General features: G+C 44.6%; 2 protein-coding genes across 3 annotated transcripts in view; both read right to left on the bottom strand.

Annotated features, from left to right (window-relative positions):
* LOC125454966 (transforming growth factor beta-2 proprotein) overlaps positions 1-6,161 on the bottom strand; it is a 97,422-nt gene extending 91,261 nt beyond the window's left edge. Inside the window, exons 1-2 of one of the 2 annotated variants that reach the window (XM_048536372.2) lie at positions 5,639-6,161; positions 5,093-5,446 (exon numbers count right to left, since the gene is read on the bottom strand). In XM_048536372.2, coding sequence (XP_048392329.1) covers positions 5,093-5,438 — 346 coding nt within the window. In that variant the 5' untranslated portion in view covers positions 5,439-5,446; positions 5,639-6,161. Of the gene's footprint in view, positions 1-5,092 lie in introns of both variants that reach the window. The other variant, XM_048536373.2, reaches the window with a different exon arrangement.
* A 2,102-nt stretch (positions 6,162-8,263) lies between these two features.
* The window catches only part of rrp15 (ribosomal RNA processing 15 homolog), a 31,639-nt gene continuing 25,997 nt past the window's right edge, over positions 8,264-13,905 (bottom strand). The window contains exon 5 of the mRNA XM_048536891.2: positions 8,264-8,620. Coding sequence (XP_048392848.1) covers positions 8,477-8,620 — 144 coding nt within the window. The 3' untranslated portion in view covers positions 8,264-8,476. The remainder of the gene's footprint in view (positions 8,621-13,905) is intronic.

Here is a 13,905-nt window from a genome sequence, read left to right as displayed (position 1 = left end):
TGGCAGATGTGCAGGTGAACCTCTGCTTAATACGGAAAGTCATCTTGGGCCCTGGGATGGGGCTGAGGGAGGAGGTGTGGGGGCAAGTGTAGCATTTCCTGCGATTGCAGGGAAGGTGCCGGGTGTGGTGGGGTTGGAGGGCAGTGTGGAGCGAACAAGGGAGTCACAGAGAGAGTGGTCTCTCCGGAAAGCAGACAAAGGTGGGGATGGAAAAATGTCTTGGGTGGTGGGGTCAGATTGTAGATGGCGGAAGTGTCGGAGGATGATGCGGTGTATCCGGAGGTTGGTGGGGTGGTGTGTGAGAATGAGGGGGATCCTCTTTGGGCGGTTTTGGCGGGGGCGGGGTGTGAGGGATGTGTTGCGGGAAATGCGGGAGACGCGGTCAAGGGCGTTCTTGACCACTGTGGGGGGAAAGTTGCGGTCCTTGAAGGACGTGGACATCTGGGATGTGCGGGAGTGGAATGCCTCATCCTGGGAGCAGATGCGGCGGAGGCGGAGGAATCCCTCACCTTCCTGGACCTCTCAGTCTCCATCTCAGGCAACCAGCTTGTAACTGATGTCCATTTCAAGCCCACCGACACCCACAGCTACCTAGAATACACCTCCTTTCACCCACCCTCCTGCAAAAGTTCCATCCCCTATTCCCAATTCCTCCGCCTCCGCCACGTCTGCTCCCAGGATGAGGCATTCCACTCCCACATGTCCCAGATGTCCAAGTTCTTCAAGGACCGCAACTTTCCCCCACAGTGGTCGAGAACGCCCTTGACCGTGTCTCCCGCATTTCCCGCAACAGATCCCTCACACCCCGCCCCTGCCACAACCGCCCAAAGAGGATCCCCCTCGTTCTCACACACCACCCCATCAACCTCCAGATACACTGCATCATCCTCTGACACTTCCGCCATCTACAATCCGACCCCACCACCCAAGACATTTTTCCATCCCCACCCTTGTCTGCTTTCCGGAGAGACCACTCTCTCTGTGACTCCCTTGTTCGCTCCACGCTGCCTCCAACCCCACCACACCCGGCACCTTCCCTGCAATTGCAGGAAATGCTACACTTGCCCCCACACCTCCTCCCTCAGCCCCATCCCGGGCCCCAAGATGACTTTCCATATTAAGCAGAGGTTCACCTGCACATCTGCCAATGTGGTATACTGCGTCCATTGTACCTGGTGTGGCTTCTTCTACATTGGGGAAACCAAGTGGAGGCTTGGGGACTGCTTTGCAGAACACCTCCGCTCGGTTCGCAACAAACAACTGCACCTCCCAGTCACGAACCATTTCAACTCCCCCTCCCATTCTTTAGATGTCATGTCCATCATGGGCTTCCTGCAGTGCCACAATGATGCCACCTGAAGGTTGCAGGAACAGCAACTCATATTCCGCTTGGGAACCCTGCAGCCCAATGGTATCAATGTGGACTTCACCAGCTTCAAAATCTCCCCTCCCCCCACTGCACCACACAACCAGCCCAGCTCATCCCCTCCCCCCAATGCAAACCCAAACCAGCCCAGCCTGTCTCTGCCTCCCTAACCTGTTCTTCCTCTCACCCATCCCTTCCTCCCACCTCAACCCGCACCTCTATTTCCTACCTACTAACCTCATCCCACCTCCTTGACCTGTCCGTCTTCCCTGGACTGACCTATCCCCTCCCTACCTCCCCACCTATACTCTCCTCTCCACCTATCTGCTTTTCTCTCCATCTTCGGTCCACCTCCCCCTCTCTCCCTATTTATTCCAGAACCCTCACCGCATCCCCCTCTCTGATGAAGGGTCTAGGCCTGAAACGTCAGCTTTTGTGTTCTTGAGATGCTGCTGGGCCTGCTGTGTTCATCCAGCTCCACACTTTGTTATCTTATAACAGTTTGTTAGCTCACTTGCCGATGGTGCTGCATTTGCACTTGTTTTATGCTGATTCTCACACTATGCCGTACGGATGAGGGCTCCACAATTTGGATCTACATTCTACAGCATGACTGGTGCAGAAACCAGCAGAAGTTTTGATGCAAGTTAAATTCAATCGAGGAAATGCCAGTATCAAAGAGTTATTTCTGGAAAGTGAACCAGATGATTGTGTACTTCCTTCGGAAGTAGTGAAATTACGGTTTTTGAACAAATACAGTATTGAAAAAAGTCATTTTCTGAGGAATTCTAACTTGACTTTCACCAGTGCCAGCTGCCTTAGAGTGGTTTCAAATAAAACGCAGCAGGTGAAGGGGCTCCAGAAAAGTAACGCCTCACTGGCTGGAAATGGCTGAAAGGTGGACTTTCAGATTTTATTTTGTTGTCTTTTACAAGGAAGATGTATTGAAATGCTTATTCAGAAGTCACGTCTTCTCGTCCCCTTCACTACTCGGTGAACTAATGCAAGAAAAAAAGAGGCCGTGTCAAGTAGCTGATGCCCAAACACATTTTATGACTGTGGGCAATGGTGGCGAGAAGTAAGCACTTCGAAAAACGAAATGACAGAATCTGTGCCTCATGAAGCTTGGAACTCTCCCGGCCCAGGCTAGCGTTGAGTTATAAGTAACCACACAGCTCGCCGCCCTCAGGGGAGAGAGGCTGGAATCTATGTTCCGAGCTTCTCATGGTGGAGGGGATTTGGTCCGATCCCACGTTTGACCGCTCTTGCGTGTATTGCATGGGCGGCAAGCACTAACCCACCGCGCCCCCCACCCCGCCCTCACGCCGGTCCTTTTGAAAGCCCTGCCCCTGCTTCGTTGTTCCATGAACTCAAAGCACTGGATCACCTTCCCCTCAGTTCACCGCAGCCAGGCACACACACAGCACTGAGGCAAAAACAGCCTCAAAACTGAAGCAGCGCACGTTCTGCGCCACCACCCAAGCGGCAGATTGGAGATTGGAACCTATTATTTACGTCCCGTTTGGATCACATGTTTAGCTCCGATTTTAAGAGGCAGAAGCAACCAATTTGCACTCTGGAGTTTTAAACCGGGAACACACAGCATGCCGATTCGGCGCAAGAAGTAAGAAGTTTAGCACCCTGTGTGCCAAATTATGAGGAATTATAGGGAAGACTTGAATTTACATTGCACTTTGTAGCCATCCCATTACGCTTCACAGCTGAGAAAGCGATTTCAGTGGTTTCACATCAGTTTGCTTTATAACAATCCCTAGGCAGGTCAGAAAACAAGTACTTATTTCATTTTCAATCAGATCTTCCTCTTCTCCCCGGTCTCCTCAATGAGTGTGAAAATATTCGTGAGGAGAGAAACATGCCCAGAAACGTAAATTGGAGTAAAACAGTTCACGGGCTCGCAAAGGATTGAGATTTGCTTTCGGGGCGACTGGAAATAAAGCACTGCACTGTGTCGATGTGTGTCGGTTTCTGGCCTGGATTTCTCGTTTATTATCCCAAGCTTCTTCCTAGACTGCACTCACCATTCAGACCTAGCAACTATTCTTTACCAAGGCAACCAAAGTGTAATACAAATACCACCGAGTCAAACTACACTCATTCCTCGTTTAGCAAAGCCGTTGATAAAACCAAGGAAGGTGTGTTTTCGACATTTGACCTCCAATAAACAGCAGAAAGATACAAGGTCACCTGCCATTTCTATCTAAAGTAGCGGTAACGTGATTCAGGTCAAAAGCCCGCATTAAAGGCAACTTTTTTTTTGTTTACAAGAATGCCCAAGCTGTTCTGATATCGTCGTTATTATCTCGCCGCTATCCCTTTGACCCAGTTCTGGTGCGGAATGGTATTGGTGTTCAGCCAAAGTTGAGAGAAAGTCTGACAGTATTTCTGTAACGGCCAAGGATAGCACTGTATATGAAACAGTACCCTGAGGATTGTGAGGCAGGCGATTTCCGTCCTTTAACCCGCTGCACAAATGACTGGACGTGCACGTGTTCCAGACAGAAATAGCGATTCCACTTCATTGGGGTGGGGGTGAACTCTGTTGGGAAGAGCTGTTGTCTGAACTGATAAAGCTGGCCCGATTATTGTTGACATTGAACATGATTACCCATTCTGAACTGTGGGGATACCTCAAAATTTCGACAATTGTCTAAAATCTGATATCGGTCGTTAATGGGATAGGTCACGGGCTATTTAACACTAAATGACAACTTTTGCACGAACAAAAACAATCATACCCATGCACGGTCTGCGATACAAGAACAACTCAACAGGTTGGATCCTGGTGCTGACCTCCCCGAAAAATCCCATTAACAATTTAGGGATGTGGAACAGATTATAAAAATCACATTTTATAGATTTCCTATGTACGTTCTTCAATAAACCTTCGGTTAAATTAACCACAGGAGAACTGCAACAATATTTCGGAGCAAAAAAAAAGTAATTTTGGTTAATCTGAAAATAAAACGTTGTCGTTCCATTTAAAACAAAACATCGATTTCTGCATCAGAAATGGGTAAGTGCTGGAAAACTTGACTCTGCAAAATTATCCAAAGTGAGCATTCGAAAAGCCGCAGAGGGTCGTTCAGCGCTGAATGGGTTAAATAGTAGTTGGCGATCAGAATATGTATCCCTGAGCCTGCCTGCCGTGTTTGTTTACACAGCACCTGTCTTGGAATTTCACCATTTCCACTGAAGACAGCAGCTTGGAGATTGTCTGGTTAATATTTTTAGATAGGATTTCTGCGGGGCATCAGCCCAACCCGGTTCGTGGTCAGGCGATCGTGCACACTGCCCACAGCCCAATTTACCGCGACCAGAAAATAAACAAAACCAAGAAACAAAAACTGCCCAGTCAATGCCGTGTGCCCTGCTTAAACTGTGGTGTTCTAACAGGCGGATACTTCAGATTCCTCATGTGTGTATATCTAACATATTACATAACGATAGCACGAAAACAAACTGCCAACTGAACGCTTTTGTAAATTCGGTTGTACATGCAAAAACGCTTATGTCTTAAAGAGGAATGACATCCCTTTTTGTTGACACAGGTTGGGCATTCAAACTATCAGTCTCTTAAATGAAGCATTGCCAATCACACATCTTTAGCCAAACTGGGGCGTATTTGAAATAAGCAGACTAATACATTAGTCCCCGTAGGCTGACAAAAAGGGATACAAACTCTTTTAAGTTGCTGTTATTGCTTACTTTCAGGATAGCTAAATGGGTTCATGTCAATCTTGTAAACTTCTTTGGCGTAGTACTCCTCTTCGCTCCTCTCCCGTTCACAAGTGGCTGCCCTCTCGTTCGCTTTCTCAAGAAGCAAATCCCTCGTGCTGTTGTAAATCGCGATCACCTCGCTGGAGACCTCCTCCGGCTCCGGGTAAGTTTCCGGGGGGTTGGTGAGTTTCAGTTTGCTGAGGATTTGCCCACGGATCGCCTCGATCCGCTTCTTCATGAACTGCTCCATGTCGAGGGTGTTGCAGGTCGACAAGCAAGCGGCGATCATTGCGAAATCCAGCGTGAGAAAAACAGTGAAAATGGAGTAGTGCATTTTCAAAGCTGGGCAGTTGCAAAGTTGAAGAGAGAGAGAGCGAGAGAGAGTGGGTGGGTTGTGAGGGCCAGGGAAACAAGAGAAAGTATCAGCTGCAGTTTGTGACCGTCACGCGAAAAGGATCAACAAGTTAAATATTTACAATAAAAGAAAAAAATATGTATAAAGAGGAAAGGCACTTTTTGTTGCTATTGTTTAACCTTGATTCTCAAGTCCTGTGCAGTTCAATGACTTCCTTCTGGTCGCAGCTGTAGTCCAGGCGCTAAAGCTGCTTCTGCCGAGGATCAACACACCTTCACTTCATCGCAGTCCCGAGGAATTCTTTCAGCTTCTCTCTCTCTCCCTCACAAAGTCTCTGGTTCTCCAGTTTTGAAAAAGTCAATAAAACAGCAGCTTTATTTCTCTCGGTTGAGTTCTCCTGCGGTCCAGGATGATGTTAAAAGCGCAGAGAATCTTACACACGAGGGGGAGGGGGTGAGAATAATTAATTTGTCAAAAAAAGCTGAGTTCAATTTCTTTGAAAAAAACGGACTGGCAAGAGATGGAAAAAAGAAGTTTGGTATATATGCGAAAAAAATCTTAAGTAGGAGCCTCACGTCCTTGGCAAACCGTTATTTTTGCTGCTCCATCCTCTAGTCAGAGATCCCAGGCTGGGAGTGAGTGAGTGAGTAAATGTGTGAGTGAGAGAGAGGCACAGTCTGTACAGTGTGCGTGTCAGTGAGCGACTTGCCAGCAGATAACATCAGGCTGCACAGGGAGACCTTTATAATGTCTCACTTTACCACGTGTTGCCTCCATGGAGTGACGTGGGGCTCCGGCCGATGGAAGATTTTCCTGATTTTCGTTCGCGGGGCTGCCCACTGACAGGCGGCGCCGGCTCTCCGCGCTCCGTCTCCCCCGCCCCCCCCCCCCCCCCACCACAGACAGACAGACAGACACACACACACACACACTCCGCTCCCGGCCATCGCACTCACACTTGGATTGTCCAAAACGGGCTTTCCCGGGGTGAGGGTATTGTGTGTGTGTGGGAGAGAGAGAGACACTCGCCAGCAGAAGACGGTGTTGAATGGCTCGTCTAAAGCACACTGTAATATTGCACAACAAATTATCTGCAGCGTTATTATCGACTGTCCTTCCGGGGGTTTTGATACAATTCCATCCCCTCCCCCTTCTTGGTCAGTCACAGATAGAAACAACCGATATATCGGAATAGGTTTTTTCCTGTGAGGTAAGATTGCACAGTTATTTAACCCCCACACAATCAGTGCGACAGCCACATATTGGGGGAAGGGTGTGTTGTGTTACTGACAAGTTTGTCTAAAAGCATGTCCCTCTTGTAGCATCGGCAAATGTTCTTGCCCTTCCCAATCCCCCACCGAGTTGTCACTTTGGAAAACTCGACCAGCGATTTTCCTTTTGCAGAAACAATAGATTGTGTAATCATCTTCAATCAGAAATGACATGGGACGGATTGGGGGGGGGGGAGGGGAAGAAAAGCAGTTCGCGTTTATCACCTTAAAAATGATACTGTGCTCAAACAGTTCTGTAGCCTCTCGCACCAGGATTCAGGAAAATACGCGCCCTTTGTTTTATTATTAGTTTCCAAAGCACGGGCCCGGCATCAGAGAGATTTCCACAGAAAGCCACTGAAGATGAACTTTTGCTTCAAGCCGAGTGAGTCATGCTGAGAAATGAAGACTCTGTCAGGAAGACCTGGCGCATCTCTCATCTGTAACTTTTCCATTCAGGGACATTTTAAACACTCCAAGTAGACTGTGTAGAGTTCTGAAAAAACTTCTTGTACATAACTTCGTGGGCATTTTAACATTAAAAGGAACAAGCAACCTAATTGCCAGCTGTTCGATTTCTTCCAACCAGTAGTAGCTATATTAATAAAAAGCAAAACACAAACTCGCCTCGGAAAACACAGGACTTCCGAGCAAAATAATAGAAAAGAGCAGTGGCACTAGGGCCCAGGGGACACCACTTTTGCTGTCTTTCCGCACAATGGTGCTGCTCTGGCTCAGGGTAGTTTCGTGACAGGCAATTGTGATCACTTGAGAAATGGTCTACCTACGTGACTCAAAAAATTAGAGTAGACAGTTGGACGAGTAGTCCGGTTTCTAAACCAACAGACAGTTGGACAAATATTTCCACGTCGTAGGGGAAAATAAAGTGATTCAGACTCGGCAGCACCACTGGAATTCTCCTTCCGAAACGTGCAGTGAAGTAAAGCACACAAAGTAAATGCTAGTTTCTCCAGCAACCTCCCTCCAGCAGCTGAGGGTCGGCAGCATCGCCCTGGGGTTCCCAGCATTTACTGAATACAGCGGAGCCTCTAAATCACCATTAGCTGCCAATGTAGAGCAAGTAAAGGTCAAATGAGCCATTTTCACATCTCTCTCGCTGCAAAAAATAACACTGTAGAGCTGATAAAGTCATTGTGCTGATCTACCTCAAAATATCAATTTCCAACTATCAATACCTGAACACAGCAGGAAGTCGTGCTAATGCCTCAAAGTGGAAACCGGGTCGAACTACACAGGCGATGCTCACTACCTAACATGAAGACTTAGTGAGGAATGAATTATTGCAGGTGTCCTGTTTCCTCAATGGCCTTTCCCCTCATTACTCTGTGGATTCCAGCGATCTCTCGGTTTCTTGTCCCATTACTTAATTACTACTCGTGGCCGGAGGACACCCCCCCCACCCCCATGTTTTGCTAGACACTGAAGTGCTGTTTATTTCGAGGGCAGAATAAAATAAACATACAAACGGGACTCTGGATCAACACATTTTAATTCTATTTAAAATAACATCAAATGAACAAATTCTTTTGCTGAATTCCAGATTTTCGCCCTTCCATTTTGAAGGGATCTGTACCCCACATTCAGACCACTTTTAAAACAATACTTTGAAAAAGAAAACACTTTATTAAAGAGGCAACTCGTTCCCATATACAAAATCTATTGCATTCACAGAATGAGTATTACTCCAGTTTGGTTTACGCCAAGTAGTACTAATGAGCACAGGGTTCATCGGGCTGAATCACTTTTCTCAGCAACGTCACCATTTGCCTCCTCATCACTCTCTTTATCCCAATCCTTCATTGTAGCTCCCATCATGAAGTCATCGCGTAATATGTTCCATGCTGTACTGTCTTCTGATTTAACTTTAACCTGAAATAGACCACATGATAAATGTAATCAAACGCACAGATGAGCAGAAATGATTCACTTTTTCACCAACTCCGAATACGCATCTGATGTAATTTTTTAACCCCCAGGTGCTGGCTCATTAGAATATTTCCTGGCACATCAGTCAGATACAGAGCATGGATTTCATAAGCCCTTTGAAACCAGATACTATATTCCTTTTGATCGCTGAACCAAAATCCCTTTATGTGCTACAATGCCTCATATGGCACAAAGCTGGTTTTAAGGAGGTTTGATTACTGTAATATTGATCTTTATTTGGACGCGTCAGAGGTCGTTATCGTGCTACTAATTCATTCTTTTGCGCTCCACTGGTTCAAGCGGAAACAATCTCACACAACATTTCCTATATTTGTCTTTAAAACTAGAGGCATCCGGCTCAGTAGTTGCAATCAGTTGAGAGTTCCCCTCAACTCCCTTTCCTTAAGAGTTACTATTTATACAATAGTTGTGTAGAATTTTACAACTGGCCAGAACAGAATTCCGAAATACTGAAAGGATTAAGGTAGAGCCGGAGCGCCACTCTGAGGTACCTCTTAGCATTACACGATTAATCAACGATTTCACCCGCCCACTGCACTAAGCGCAAGTAAAGGGTTTTACAGTCTATTAGAATTCACAGCACAAACAGTAAAGACAGCTTAGTTAGTTTCGTTTTAGACTAAAGTCTTTATATATATAAAAAATGTTCAAATGTGTTTGAAGGGGAACGTGGAAACTAAAAACGGCAGCTAAAGTAAGACTCTGTAATTGCAACATACCAGCTCTTGAACATTCTCACCGACCTGCAACTCTTATCAGTCATGAAGCCTTGGTCCTTAATTTAATCAAAATCAAAAGAAAGACATACTTTTTAAGCAAGGTTCACAGGAAACCTTGAACTTGGGCACCCTTCAAGAGTTACATGCATTTATGTAAATTAAGAATCAAATAATGTCCCTTGAGTTTTTCAAACTCGACATTTGAGGTGCTCCTTTGAACTTGACAAATCGACAATATCCCACTAGTATATCCACGGCTCAGGATAGAGAATAGTGGAGTCAACATTAATATCTTCATCCTATGACACTGAATTCCATGTGAAAGAGGCATGATTTGGATTAGGTTCATTAAGATTCTGCTGAGGAATGCTAAATAACCAGGTGACGTCAGGTTGAAATATGGAGGGGTTGTGTAAGAATTATAGCTACTGTGCAGTCAACAAACGTCTGTGAAAGTGTGAAATTTATAACCACACAAAGTCATGCAGTGACTACACCTAGCATGTGGAAAACACATTTTAATCATAATTGTCATTAAGGATTCAAGAACAGCAAGAGTCATAAATTTAGAAAAAAATTAAAATTCCAGGTTTCACTTGCGCTAACATCTCTCCAAGAGATGTTAGCACAAGTGAAACCTGGAATTTTAATATCATGGCAAAGCTGCTGTTCTTCGTATGTGCCTAGATGATGAATGACATTGGGTTCTCTACTCCCAAGGACATCGTAAACTACTCAGATTCTATCTTCACACAAGCACTGTTCACCCAGGATTGTACATTAACTCACCAGAAACAGTGATCAACAGCAACAGTCCTGGTGAATTTTCTATTCTATCCTAAAACTAACATCCAAGTGCTACCTTCATGACACCAGTCAATGCAGTGCAGATCAAAAGTTGAGCCTAGGACTTTGTAATCATGTAGAATTACAATATCTTCATTCTCTTGAACAGGGCTGCTTGGTCTCAACATCTTTACAGATGCGGAACCCCAGCCTTCTCCACTTCCTCTAAATCTTCCTGGTTTTGCTTGAATATCTGCATGAGCATAATATATATATTCACTATTTTCTCTTTTAGAAATGAGATCTTAGAGGTTAGTTGGCTCGTTGAGCTAGTTTGCTGTTCCGCAGATGTTTTGTTACCATGCTTGGTAACATCCTCAGTACAGACTCAGTCTTCTTTATAGTGGAATATTTATATGGGGTTAAGTTCAATGTGTTTATTAATAGCATACTTCATGGAGTGCCATGCTTCCAGGAATTCTCGTGCTTGTTTCTGCCTAGCTTGTCCCAGGATCTTGGTGTTGTCCCAGTCAAAGTCGTGGTTCTCCTTGTCCACTTCATTGCACAGATTAGCCAGAGAACTACAAAGAAGACTCAAGCACCTGGTCAACAAATCACCCCACTCTATCCACTCAGCCCAAGAATTCCTCAACTCCTTCAAAGACATAAAGATAGAGGACTAAGAGACCATGATATTGTTTGATGTCACCGCCCTATTCACACCAATAGACATACCACTAGCAAGGGAAACAACGACAACACTACTTGAACAAGAACACGACCCCAGTGAAACCACCTCCAGGGACAACATGCTTAAACTACTGGACCTATGCCTGACCACCCACTTCACCTTCAATGGCCAAATATACGAGCAAATCAATGGGACACTCATGGGATCGGCTATCTCCGGACTCATAGCAGAAGTGATGCAAAGACTGGAAAGGACTGCCCTTCCGCAAATCCAACCTAAACTATGGATACGCTACGTAGGCGACACCTTTGTCATCATTAAATGGACCAAATTAGAAGAGACACAAACTCATAAACAACACCCTCACTGGAATTAAATTCACCACAGAGGAGAAGAACAAACAACTCCCATTCATGGACGTCATAGTAGAGCGAAAGCCAAATGGGGAACTGCAAACAAAAATACACCGAACAGCCACACACACAGACCAGGTACTGAACTTCAATAGTAACTATCCCAGCACACACAAACGAAGCTGTGTGCGAACATTATTTAGAAGGGCAACAACACACTGCAGCAACATGGAACTACGCCACGAGGAGGGAGGAATACCTCTTCCAAGTACTCAAGGATAATGGATATCCAAAGAACTGGGTCAGGAGATGTCTACAGGAACAGCATCAGAAAGATTTTACACGCCCCGACACACTCATCACCCTACCCTACATCAGGAACACATCAGAACTCACCACAAGACTTCTACGACTGCCAGGCATCAGAGTGGCACACAAGCCCACATCAACCTTACGACAAGTGCTCACCGAACTAAAGACCCACTCCCCAACATGGACAGGACCAATGTCATCTATAAGATCCCCTGCAGAGGCTGCAAGAAACACTACATCTGACAAACAGGAAGGAAACTAACAACATGAGTACATGAACACTAACTGGCTACAAAAAGACACGACCAATACTCACTCATCTCAATCCACATGGACAAGGAGAACCACCACTTCGACTGAGACAACACCAAGATCCTGGGACAGGCTAGGCTGAGACAAGCACGAGAATTCCTGGAAGCATGGCACTCCATGAAGCAGGCTATTAATAAACACATTGAACTCGACCCCATATACATTCTACTATGGAGGAAACCCGAAAGTGAGGCAATCCATCACAATGGAGCCCAGAGTTTAAAAACCAGGCAGGAAAACACACCGATGCTTCAGTGGAGGCTGCATTGAGGATGTTACCCAGCATGGTAACAAAATGTCTGCAGAACAACAAACCAGCACGGCGAGTCAACCAACCTCAACACCCACAACTCGAGCCACAGATCTACTCCAAAACCTTAAATTAGATCTGTGCACAATGGAATTGCAATTCAATCATTTAAGCATCTCAACGACTACTGGCATTCGGAGTGTTATGTGCAGTAAGACATGCTGCTAAAATGGGAAGTCGGCAAACTGCTGTCAAACTTGGTCTACTGCTCCGTAAGTCTCATTACACCAATACATCTAGACATTCAGCACTCAAATATACATGAAGGGTATCCACCAGATATATGAGAGTCAAGCATTTTAGTGACGCGATAAATTTAAACTAATACCAAACAACATTTTTGTCTCTGAAAATTTACAACTATTCAGCTTAAGTGCTGAAAATGTAAAAATGTTCAAGCCTTTGTGTTGCTCAAACTCATCTCCTATCTTCTCACTGTGCATGGTTTTATACTGTATATTCTAATTTACAAATGGAGAAGTCTTATTTGAGACTGCCAATCTGATTGGTTAAAGGCATGTTACATGTCTCAGATCCACTGTTGAGAACAGCAGACTGAAATGGATCTCTAATTGCAATAAGCTGTCATACAAAAAAGCCCATGTTAAAAGTGTGGGCCGCTGTCAACGTAACAAATGCCAGTATCATTCTTTTGCGAATGATTTCAAAGCCAATGACCTCTTTGTTCTGAATCAAACATCACTTCACAGCACCAAGAAAACTTTACCTGGAATAATATAACTTCAGCTGTTTTATTTAATGACTGAATCTATGTAAAACACTGAAGAGGGGAAAATCTCTCTCTGGATTGTTGCCTCCCATGAAACGTCAAACTCAGATCTACATAGGAAAACCTCGTGCAAGAATTTCCACCATTAAATAATTTTAAGAGTTTATTTAATATTTTCTTTTCACAGAAGCATGTATTAAGTTGCAATGTTACTTATAATGTACACGCTGATCTGATGGAAGGAAAATAAGGACTGAATATAATGAAGAGGCTATGAGTGGTTTGATCTGTAGTAGCTGCCAGTTCCAGATTGCTTAGTTTGAAGGAAAAAAAAAATGAACAACATAATTGGGTGGTTCTGCAGTGCGTGCCCATTGGTAATTGGAAAATTCCTATCTGTCAAGCAAATGGACTTGGTTTACAATTACCTGAAAAATCCCATTGACAAATGCAAAACAACCAGCTTGGTTAACATTTTTTTTTGAGCCAAGGATTTTCATACCGCACAACATATTTTAATTAGATTTTTCAATGACAAGAATAGTAATTTTACTGATCTCCTGCAGCATGTTTTTTTCCAATAGTTTAGTTTGGTTCATGGCTCTATACTTGACATTCTTTCCTTTGTATCAGGATCCATGCCAAAACTTCATGAACAGATCAAATGCAAAGCGCAACAGTTGGAGTTGCTCTGATCAGCAGCCAGTTACAAGACTTTTTTCTTTCTCTTGCTGCTAATCGGAGAGGCCGACCACCACAACTCACATTAAAACCATGTGTGAAGCCAACAAGAGATCGAAGACTATCTCCTACCTGGTAACTTTATGTCTTACTAGCTAAGAAAGGCATGAATAACTTGTTTAAAATCAACAGTCCTCAAATTTTGTTCTGCACTAAAATAAGTCTAATTCTTTTAAAAAAATGAAAGAAAAATCATGAATGGATCACTCATGGCTTCTACTGATTAGTGAAACATCAAGCTCCACGTTCAAAG

The sequence above is a fragment of the Stegostoma tigrinum genome, chromosome 9, assembly GCF_030684315.1.
Source record: "Stegostoma tigrinum isolate sSteTig4 chromosome 9, sSteTig4.hap1, whole genome shotgun sequence".
Classification (NCBI taxonomy): domain Eukaryota; kingdom Metazoa; phylum Chordata; class Chondrichthyes; order Orectolobiformes; family Stegostomatidae; genus Stegostoma; species Stegostoma tigrinum.
The sequence above is the reverse complement of the archived record's forward strand: the minus strand, read 5'-3'. Positions and strand labels throughout refer to the sequence as shown.